At 42.1% G+C, this 12,007-nt stretch overlaps 1 protein-coding gene across 2 annotated transcripts in view; it reads left to right on the forward strand.

Moving 5' to 3' along the window:
* Nucleotides 1-12,007, forward strand: part of Bpifc (BPI fold containing family C) — a 75,724-nt gene that overhangs the window by 59,022 nt on the left and 4,695 nt on the right. For both annotated transcript variants that reach the window (XM_021626773.2, XM_060377808.1), the window contains exon 14: nt 10,996-11,038. In XM_021626773.2, the coding sequence (XP_021482448.1) occupies nt 10,996-11,038 (43 nt within the window). The remainder of the gene's footprint in view (nt 1-10,995; nt 11,039-12,007) is intronic.

Below are 12,007 nucleotides of genomic sequence, written 5' to 3' on the forward strand. Positions count from 1 at the left end.
GACTCTGACAACTGGGTCCTATACCTGGAATACAGAGTTTAACAAGATCTTGGCTCATGACCTAGCTGGTCTCACAGGAAGTGATGAGGTGTAAAGGTACATGAATGGTTGTTACATACAGGTCACTGAACTCTATCTTCAAAGTTCATAATCACTGAAGTCATGAACCAGACAACCTAAGGGAAGAGGGGTACAGAAAAATTAACTGGCCCAGACCATGGAATATGATGAAGCAATAAAAGCAGCCAGAAAAAAACTGAGAAACTAACAGGAGAAAGTTGGCCCACCTTCCAAAGTCCACCGAATGGCTAGGCACAAGACTGTAGTAACATGGAAAACTCCTTCAATAAGATCATGTTAAGTAGAAAAAGAATATAAAACTGCATAAATACATAACTAACTTGCAAACAAAAGCTTCATACCTAGGCAGGAATCTAGATCAGCCATGACCCCATCAAGAAAATCAGGATCCAAGATTATGAGATTTTTCGTAAAAATATTCACTATGCTATACTGTTTTACAAAAAAGTAATCTAATTGCAAAGGATATCTGTAGAATAGGGTCACATGGAGAAAAGGCTACTTGTGGTTTTACTTACCCTTCAAACTTACACTTCAAGCACTGCCAACTTCTCAGAAGGATCCAGAGACACCATACCCAGAGTTTGCCAGACATAGAGACCAAGGACAATGCATTCAAGGATCTTAAGATAACATCCTAAAGAAATACAATCCAGGCTATTATACTAGATTTAAACCATCAATAATTTCAAAACAATTATTATAATTTTAAAAATAATTATGATGGAACAAGGGCCCTCAAATATAAAACTCTCAGTTGTCTGGAGTCTCCAACGTGGCCCTGCTTTTATGGGGTCAGGCAGAGAAAACCCAGAGCCATAATGTGTGACCTTCAGGTTGGCAGTTCTCAGAGGCAAGTAGATGGAAAGCAGAGAGCAGGTGAATGAGGAAGTTAAGATTCTTCAACATGTGAGTGGCCCAAAAGGACGGAGGGAGAAAATTCAGACCGAATGGCTTCAGCCTGGGACTGCAAGTACAGCTTGAGAACTTGGATAATGGGAGCAGAAAGGAGAGGGCAGGTAGGAAAGTGAGGCTGGGACCTGGGGTGATGGTAGGAACAGGGTAAGGCTGCTAAATGTGGCAGAGAAGATAGATGATGCCCATACCCATGTTCCTGTCAGAATCTAAACAAAGAATTCAATAATGGTATTTCAAGCTTGGCCAGGGGGCTGGGCTTGTTGCTCTGTTTAATGGATCATGGCTTCTCTGACATATAGTGACCAATAGCACCATCCGTCATTGTTGTGATTACTTAATTTTTAAAATGGATTTTAATCCAACAAATTCATACCATTACACTTTCCAGCTTCCTGCAGTCCTCAGATTATTTTGATCTCATAAGGATGAACCTTGAAATTAGGGTCTCTACCTTGCTGTTCATTCCCATAGATCCGCTTGAGATTTGCAGAGTGAGAGGATTCTGTTGCCCTGATGTCTTAGTTAAGTCTGAGTAGGAACAGCTACATTATTTAGGGGCCCCACTGCTAAGGGAAAATGGGCATCTCCTACTTCAGAAATTATGAAGAAGGGTTGGGAAGATGTCTTAGTGAGTAAAGTGCTAACTGAATAAGCATGAGGACCTGAGTTTGACTCCCCCACACCCGTGCATCTCAGGACTAGGGTTAAGCTGCGCAGAGGCAGATCCTGAGGACTTGTTGGCCAGCCAGACTAGTTGAAACAGTGAGCTCCCAGATACCTTGTCTCAGATAGATAGATAGATACATACATACATACATACATACACACACACACAAAGATACATACATACATACATATATACATACATACATACATACATGGTGATTAAAAAAAAACACCTGGCATGGATCTCTGACCTTCACAGGTACACACACAGGTGAGCATATCACATACATACACACACACACACACACACACACACACACCACACACACACACACACACACACACACACACACACACACGGTTTAAAAAATTATGAATAATGTCATAGTAGAAACTGAAGGAATCTGAAGGTGGCAATGCTCTATTAAATTCAGGAACTGAGCCAGCTTTGGGGAAGTTTTGTGGGTCATGCCTCACTTGGGAAAAGAGCCAGAAAACAGGATTTAGCAAGGTTGCCCAGGCTGGGCTGAAAGGCAGTCTTGTCCTCAGGGGTGGGAGCAGCAGCCCCACCTCCCACATCATTGCCCAGCCAGCTCCTCCACTCTAAGGGCTCTCAGCAACACCTTTCTGGCTGAGCTAGTTTGGTCTTTGGTTGATGTCACAGAGAGTCATCAGGAAAGGAGGGACATGGGTGGGATCCACAAAACAGATATCAAAGGAGAAGAACCGGGCAATACATATTGTCCAAATAAACTCTCAGCATACCATGGCCTTCTAAGCAACCCCTGACTGAGCTACTTGGCATTGGCTATATAGATACGAGATGCAGAAATCAAAGGCAAACCCAATGGAATGGGATTATGATGATGAATTAGCCAGCATGCCTAGCTGGGTTTAGGTCCCAGCACTACCATTTGCCAGCTGTGTAGTCTCAGACAAATTATTAACCTCTCTAGATCTCTTTCTTTCTCCATAAAATGATGTTCTGATAAAACCTGCTTCAGAAGGTTGTGACATTGTGAGTCCATATATGTACAGTGTATATTGGTGCTCAAAGAATGCTGGTTGTAACTATTACTTGACATTTCTGTTCAGCCTGAGCAAGCACAAAGGAGATGTTCAATTACAGAAGTGCTCTCTCTCTCTTCTCTGTCTGTCTGTCACTTTCCCTGTATCTCTCTGTGTCTCTTTGTCTCTCTATCTCTGTCTCTATCTCTGTGTGTGTGTATGTGTGTGTGTGTCTGTCTGTCTCTCTCTCTCTCTCTCTCTCTCTCTCTCTCTGATTCTCTGTCTCTCACCAACCCTAGGAATCAAACTCAAGGCTTCGCATGTTAAACAAGAGTTCTAACACTCAGCTACTCATTTAGCCCCTACAAGGTCACTTCGTGAGTCTCTCTATTGGCAGAACCTCTCAGTCCTCTGTCTCACACCTGGCTGAGGCTGTGGGGAACACTGTCCTTTACTACTCCTTATTGCTGAGCTTTAAAATCTCCTATGTCTGTCACCTAGCACAGCACCCATTTTACTTCACTTAAATGTTTGTTTCTTTATTCTTCTCTCTACATTACATCCCTACTACAGTTTCCTCACTCTCTCCTCTCCTTCTAGTCTCTCCCTCAATTCCCTGTCCCCAGATCCACTCCTCCTCCACCCCCCCCCCAAGAAAAAGAGCAGGTCTCCTTGGGGTATCCATCCAACATGGTCTAATAGGTTACAATAAGACTAGGCACAAACCCTCAAATTAGAGCTGGATTAGGAAAAGGGCCATGAGAGGGAGCCTGCTTCTTAGATTGCCTAGATAGCCAGGAACCAGAGGCAATTCATCTGGAAGCCCAGAACAGAACAGAACCGAACACAGTTAAACCTTACAGTTCTATTTCCTGACCTATCACACATGCTCAGTAAGCATCTCTGGTTAAGTGATCACTGGAGGTGACTTGATGATCACAGAGCTTAGATAGCTTACTCTCAAGGTGATGGAACTGTCCAATGGTTGAACTAGAACTTGAATCTATTTCAAAGCCATGGGTGTTTGCCTTGATTTTGGTAGGAAAGAGCTAAGACATAGAAAATAGCACTTAGACCTGGGACTTAAAAAATAAATTCAGTTGTCTGAATCAGGACACTCGTGAACCTGGTGTTATGAAAAACTGAAAAAGACAATAAATCGCTTCTCACTAGCACTGAAAGGCAAAAAAAGAAGACATGGAACAGAGTGTCCTGGATGGAAAATGCACACAGCCCTCTCACTGCTAGAATCAAGTAGAGGAGAGGACAAAAGAAATTGACAGCCAGGAATTTTGATAATAAACTTGACCTGTCTGGGAGTGTCTAGTCAGAAGCTCGGTGTCTGGAGTCAGGTGTATCTGCACTTGGCTTCTGTCTGTTACCTGGCAGCTGTGTGATCTGAAACTGTTCAAGCTGTTAGTGTCAGTTTCCTCATCAGACAGACATTACATTTTTCACCTCTGTACAGGCTAATGTGTGAGTGCATGGGATGATGGATATGAAGCCCCTGACACAAAACATAGTCATTGCTACTAGTCCCACTAGTTCATTCTCTCTTCCCAGTCCAGGATCCAAGTTTGATCACCAAAGATAGAGACATTGGTCCCCACAGGCATGACAAGTCAGATGGCCTTAGAAGCTATAGCATTGGACCTCCACATCATAAGGCAGATTCCTACTGTTCTGTCATAGAGCCTCTTGAGACAAACAGAACTATATTTGGAGGCCTCTCTAGCACACAGTAGGTGTTTTGAAGATCCACAGGCAAAGTTAAGTGATATACACTCTCTTGTTTGGTCTTCATTCAACTAACTTAATTCTAACTGCCAATCACTTGCATAACTCAAGGCAGTCTGGGCCTGGAGAGATGGCTCAGTAAGTAAAGCACTTGCTGTACAGACAAAAGAATCTGAATTCAGATCCCCAGAACCCACGTAAAAAGCTGGTCAGGTGTCGTGACAAATGTCTGTAACCCCAGAGCAGAAAAGTCAGACAGGCAGCTTCCCGGAGCTCCCTGGTCAGCCAGCCTAGCCAAGTCAGGGAGCTCCAAGGCTAGTGATAGACCCTGTCTCAAAACATAAGCTGAAGAGTGATTGAGGCAGACACACACCATTGACCTCTAGCATTCACGTGTGCACACACACACATCCACATACGTATGAGAATGTCTACCCATATACACAAAAACACCTTGAGGTAATCAAATGTACATTATTGTTGAAGTTCGGAACAATTTTTTACTTTTCTATGATGAAGACTCTGGAAATTCCCAAATTCCCTACTCATCATCATCAACATAACAGAGAGAGAAAGAGAGAAAGAAGAGAGAAACATACCCCACAACCCCTCCCAAGCAACATAGTCAGAAAATACAAATGCAGCTGATTAGTAACTCTCCTCACAGGTTGGCAGGTAAGTGTTTCCCTACATAAGCCATGTGAACTAGGAACACATGTCCAGATAGAATGCATCTGCAGTTTCAATTGTACGGATGCTTTGGATGCTAGTAAAGGAGGAAAGTAACTGGATCCTTCTTGAGAGAATTTCTAGGCTGTAGGAGAAACTAAGGTTAAAACACTAGGGGAATTCTTAACTCTTAAGGGGGTATTTCTCTCCACAAAACTGTTAACTGAAGGTTAAACCTACAGCCTGTTGTTTTTTTGTTTGTTTGTTTGTTTGTTTGTTTTAGTTAAGTTCAAGGGCAATTGTATTATGGCTTAAAAGAAAGACCCTGGAGCAATAAAAGGTCTTTATATGCTGTAAATCTCAGCACCTGCCCAAAGGAGGAAAAGGCAAAGCCAAGCCTTTGATCTCTACTAGGTGACCTCCTAGTAGAAGCAGAAGCATGGCAAAAAGGGGAAGGAGGGCTCAAGAAGTGTAGGGAAACCCATAGTGTTAGGGAAGGCATCTCAGTCTTTCATTTTAAGATCTTCAACTGCTGGTCCTAGTTTCTAACCCCAAAATTCCATTCCCCCCTACTTCCTAAAACTTTATTTTAGAATGGCTTTGACTTAAAAGGGACCCTCAATTCTAGCTAGTATTCCTTACCCATCTCTTTGTCTGATGCTCTCTCTCTTTCTCTCTCTCTCTCTCTCTCTCTCTCCATCCAGGAAGGCTTTCTGGAGCATCTATTTTGTGCTTCGTACAATTCTTGGCCCAGAGAATAGAGAAAAGAACAATGGTCCTACCTAGCCTAGGAAAAGAACAAGCAATTAGTGGGTGTCATTCTAGAGGTGCATATGGAGTGCTTTCCTCAAAGGACAACTTGTTTTGCCCCAAGACTGCCTTCTCCCACTGTATTCTCTCTCACACATATAAACCTTTCTAGCCCATATTGGCTTCTTCTTGTTTTCACACAGTTTAAGAATTCCTTGGTCAGGATTGGAGATTTAGCTCAGTGGTAGAGTGCTTGCCTAGCAAGTGCAAGGCCCTGGGTTTGGGCCTCAGCTCTGGAAAAAAAAAAAAAAATTCCTGGGCCAAGCCTGTGCAGTAGCGTATGCTTGTAATTCCAGCACTTGGGACGCAGAGGCAGGTGGATCTCTGTGAGTTCAAGGACCCCTCAAAGCGAGTCCAGGACATCAAGGCTGTCTGAAACCCGGTCTCAAAAAAAAAAAAAAAAAATCCTGGTTCATGTTCCATCAAAGAACACTGGACTCTACACTATTTTTTATCATTCTCTACAAATTTAAATTAAATTCTTCATGTGGCCTAGCACATGGCTGAGCATTAAATGAACACCTGGGAAACTCTTGGCCTGTCAGTCATCTCTCCATGCTGCAACCATCATCTTTCATCCTCAAAACCTTCCATAGATTCTTTGCTTCTAAAGATCAAATCTACACAGTGGGATCACCTAGTGTAGACAGCCTCATCTGCCTCTCCAGCACCATTCTGCTGTGCCTCTCTGTGGCTCTGTTCCCTCAAGGGACCTCTGCCAGCCTTTCCCTCCTCCTTCCAGTTTTTCTTTTAAACTCTATTATACTTCCTGTTTCAGCTCAAGGAGTCTTTATTGGGAACCATCCCATATCTGCCAAGCCAGGTCAAGTACCTCTATCACCTGACTCAATGACTTGTTTTTGTTGTTGTTGTTTGGTTTTTTCCATTTATCTCAACTTGTAATGAAACTTTAATTGTTGGGATTTTCTCATAGTGCCCCTACCTCCCAGCAGGCTATGAGCTCCCTGGGTTCGATTGTGCCCAGTCATCTCTAGCACCTGCCCCTGAACTGACATTTATTAGGTGCTCAAGAAACATCTTCTGGATGGCCAATAAAGCCATGCTTAGTGTTGGGATGTGCTGAGAAAAATACTAAACACTGAGATACAATCATTAAGACTGGATCTCACCGCTCAAAGAAGTTCATGGTCACAGGCTGAAACAAGAACAGAAAGACATAGGGCATTGTGTAGGACTGATTTTCCTTGTCTCATTATATTGACCCAGGTCCTGAATGGCCTTTCATTAAGCTTACAAGTTTGCAGTTTTACTCTGGTTTTCAGTCAAGAAAATAAACTTTCTCTAAAATTTTTATGGGCTATATTCTCTATGCTTGTGTGTTACAAGGGATGGAACCCAGTGCCATAGGCATGCTAAATGGGCTCAGTTACTATGCTTCACCCCTAACACAAGAGAGAATATTATTTGTCTTCAAGGAAGGGCCTTTGATCTTGATCAGACAACTCTATAGTCTGCAGTAAGAGCCTTGCCAGGCCACAGAGGAAAAGCATGGGACGGCCCTGAAGAGACTTCATAGGCTGGGATCGATCAGTTGGTAGGGGAGGAAGGTTCCCCCTTCCTTAGGACTAGGGGAGGGGGAGGGAGTGGGAGGGAGGTGGCATTGGGAGGAGACGAGGGAGGGGCTACAATCAGAATATATAGTGAATAAATCTTAAAAAACAAGACAAAACAAACAAACAGAGCTCTAGCAACCCCATGGCTCATAACCACCTATAGTGAGATCTGGTGCCCTCTTATGTGCAGAAGAACAGCACGAGAACACTGTATACATAATAAATGAATCTAAAAGAAAAAGAGAGTTTGTTCTAAGTAGCAGTGCTTTAAATATCAAATGAGCTAGCCAATAGTAGATAGTTCAAAGACTGAAGTCAGGCGTCACCTTGTGGTTTGAGTTGGGATTGTCTTTTCAGAGTCAGGACTGGTTTTCTCTCACCAAAGTCTCTGCAGCTAGACAAGAATCCACTCTAAAGGAAGCAGTGAGCATGTGAGAAAAAGTTAAGGTGGCCCTAGGAGAAAGGCGGAGCCTAGTTCATGCACATCCCAGGAAGGCGCTCTCAGCGCCGGTGCTCCTGAGGCGGCCTCACTGGGCTTTGGCTGGTCTGGAAAGAAATGTGGTCGGACATGATTCCAACACCAGAATAGGTCTCCCTATTCTAAGAGGCAGTGTGGTCAGGGGTAGGCACCTCCCTCCTACTTCCTTAGCAAAGCCTTTTTTAAGTTGCCCGGTGCATCCTCCGTCGTGCCAGGGACATAATCTGCTTTATGCCAGACTCGAGCTTTTCAATATTACTTGTGAGGTTTTGTTTTTGTTTGTTTGTTTGTTTGTTTGTTTTTCTTGTCTATGGTTTTGTTGGTTTTTTTGTTTGTTTTGTTGGTTGGTTTGATATATATATATATATTTTGAGACAGGGTTTCTCTTTGTAGCCCTGGCTGCCTTAGATGCGCTTTGTAGACCACACTGGCCTCAGACTCACAGAGATCTGCCTGCCCTGCCTCTTCAAGTGCTGGGATTACAGGCGTGCACCACCGCATCCTGTTTACTCTTGAGTGTGAAGCAATCTCAAACCTAATTTCTATTCACATGATAGTACCTAATAATCAGATGGTGCCTCCTTGAGAATCTGTGTTTTAAATGCAGTCACAGAAAGATTCACAGAAGAGGTAGTAGAGAAGATATTCAAAAGAGTTGGCCAGGCTGGTGATACTGTTTAGCGGATAAAGATGCTTGCTTGCTTTGCAAACCTGATGACCTGAGTTCAGTCCCTGGAACCCATGGTGAAGGAGAAAATCAGCTCCTGAAAGCTGACCATTAATCTCCAAATACACACACACACACACACACACACACACACACACATTAATAATAGTAATAACAGTAACAATAATCATTATAATGTAAAATTTAAAAAGTAAAATTTAGCCGGATGTGGTGGTGCACACCTTTAATCTCATCATTCAGGGAGGCAGAAGCAGGCAGATCTCTATAAGTCCAAGGCCAGCCTGGTCTACAAAGCAAGTACAGGATAGCCAAGGCTACACAGAGGAACTCTGTCTCAAAAAAAAAAAAAAAAAAAGTGAAAGTGAACCAATCAAAGAGAAAGAGAAAGGGCCTATTCCTAAAACAGGAAACATCCTGAGTGAAGACAGAGAAGCAAAAAACATCATGAAGTGTGTAAGGAAAGGAGATATTTCCCAAGCATATGATCTTCTTCAGCCCCTCTAATATTTGGAGACTCCAGCCTAAAGTATGTTACATATATTCAAATACAGCTAACATACAATACATCTGATTATTCGTAGTGTTAAATTGCAGTGGCCATAATGTTATTTTATATGAATATGTATTTTTCAGGATGTTTTTTGGTATGCATTTGGTGACAATACTTTTTTAAACCTTAGTTCTATAATGCTTGGTGAATAAAACAGTGTCACATTCCACACTTCAGGGTTAATGAGGATAAAATTCAAGATTCAAAACAATAGTTGATACTGAAGAGGCAACACGGAGCCAGGTAGAAGGAAGTCTCTCGTGCCACATAAGCGACCTCGACTTTCCTAGAAGCCATTAAAAGTTTTGGTCAGGGGAATGACCTCATCAGACATGTCCACAACACAGCTTGCCCTGGGTGTAAGACTGAAGAAGATCAAGTCTAGTGACAGGCCAATTCAGGAGAAAGCTGAAATAGAAATGAGGCTCAGACTGGGCAGTCTTCCTTAGCCACACAAACCTAAGGAAGAGGCAAGATGAGATGGACATAGAGAGAAACTGGGTTCTAGCCAGGTATATTGGCACAGGGCTACAATCCCAGTACTTGGGAGGCTGGGGAGTTCAGGACCAGCCTGGGCTACATAAAAAAGATCTTTTCTGGTGGTGGTGGCTTTAGGGGAAGGGTGTCTGGGTTCTCATCATGAGTCTGCCATTTCTTCTCTTTGACTTCACTTTTGCATCTGCAAAATGAAGGGCCTTCCCCACTAATTACTGTGTCTTCATATGAGCCTCACTCTTGGATTTAAAAAAAAAAAAAAAGTGAAGCCTATATCTTGGGAAGAGCCCTTTTGTAAACCTAGAAGAGAGATCATCTGCTGTCTTGATGAGGAACAGAAAGAAAGTCACCACAGAAATGAGTCACGTTTGTAGAGTGCAATAAAAATATAGTACATGCATCATTTCAGCCAATTTTCACCCCCACACACTGATTTCACAGTGAGAAACTGAAGACCCAGAGAAAGTCATTAGATCTGCAAAATATATAACGATGTTTTGCATTCCAGACTATCAACAGTTAAGCCCCACACACAGGCCAGAGCACTGGGGGAGTCACCCTAAAGACAGATCCACATCCTCTGCTTGGTTCTGCTTTGCTTCCTAAAAAGTGAATTACAATGAAAAATGATGCATGCAGTAGACCTATGACCTTCTCAATCTGTTTGTGAATCTTTTGTTTGTTTGTTTGTTTCAGTAATTTCTTGCTAGGTAGCCCAGGCTGGCAAAGATTTCCTAATCCTGATTCAGGCTCCTGAGTACTGGGTTTAAAAGTATACACCATCATATCTGGCTACATGTGAATTTTTTCAGTAATGATTTATTTTTATCTTAAAAAATAAATATAAATCTACTTTTCTTTTGTTGTATTATTTCTTATTGTTTACTGTTGTTGTTGTTGTTTTGTTTTATGTTTTTTGAAACAGTAACCTTGGCTGTCCTGGAACTTGATCTGTAGACCAGGCTGGCCTCGAACTCAGAGATCCACCTGCCTCTGCCTTCTGAGTGCTGGGATTAAAGGTGTACACCACCACCTAGCGTCTCTTATTATTTTAAAATTTACCTTTCTTTAAAAAGATTTTTTAAACTTATGTAATGTGTAGGAGTGTTTTGAGTGTATATATGTGCACCATGTGCCTGATGCCCATGGAGGTCAGAAGGGGTCATTGGGTCCCCTGGAACAAGAGCAGTACGAGGGATGTGGGTAACTGAGAACTGAACACTGGTCCTTTGCACGGGAAACAACTGCTCTGTTAACCATTGAACCACCTCTCCACCCTCATACATCTACCTTCCTTTATCCTCTTCCTGTTTCCTTTCAGATTCCGCCTCTCTTTGCCAGAGAACAGCCATAGAGATGTTAAGGTAGGAAAACAGTCTCTCAGGGTACCCTGAGAAAGGCACAAAAAACAGAATTCTCTTGTATTGTAGCCTCTGTATGTTGTTTTCTATAATTTCTCCATAATTCTAATTTTAGCTTTGAAATTTTTTATTGTTCATTTGTTTGGTTGATTTTTTAGTACAGAGGTTTGAACCTGGATCTTAATTTATCAAGCATATTGGCTTAACGATATTCTTTTTCTCATATCATAGGACTTTGAAAAGAACTAGAAAGACCGCATGTGATGCTAGAAAACAAATGGGCATTTTCATGGGGGTTTGGTTGCCTAGATAAAATGACCATCTTGAGTTAAATTTAAGCTTCAGAATCTCATAATTAAGTTCATTTTTCAAAGGCATTAAGCCCAAATCGTGCTTAGGAGTAGACACCCTGTCTTAGCTATTTTTCTGTTGCTGTGATAAAATACCATAGCCAAAAGCAACTTAGAGAAGAAACTGTTTGTATTGGCTTATGGTTCCTTATCGGGAATCCCACAATAGAAGAGATGTCATGGTCTGGTTGACATACTTCCTCTAGCAAGGCTTAAAGGATTCTGTAACCTCCCCAAACAGTGTCACCAACAGGTAAACAAGTGTTCAAATGAGCCTGTGGGAGAAGTTTCAAATCCTACACACCCCAACAAGTAACTGGGAACGTCCATAATCTTAGATATCAAAAAGCTCAGCCAAGTCCATCCTTTGATTTGTTCACAAATGATGTGCTGTCATAGAGCACATGGATTTTGATGTCAAATAGTGAACAAAAACACAGTACATATACTGAAAATAATATAGAAAAAAAAAAAAACCTAAATAAGCAATTAGAGCAGGATGGAGCCAGGAATCATTCAGGATTGTTGAGAGGATCTGCTGAATTCACCCAACACATGGTAGTTGGTAGGTAATAAGTAAGGATGGCCATTGTTCCTGCACTTATGATAACTGATTCATCAG

Source organism: Meriones unguiculatus, chromosome 2 (genome assembly GCF_030254825.1).
Source record: "Meriones unguiculatus strain TT.TT164.6M chromosome 2, Bangor_MerUng_6.1, whole genome shotgun sequence".
Classification (NCBI taxonomy): Eukaryota; Metazoa; Chordata; class Mammalia; order Rodentia; family Muridae; genus Meriones; species Meriones unguiculatus.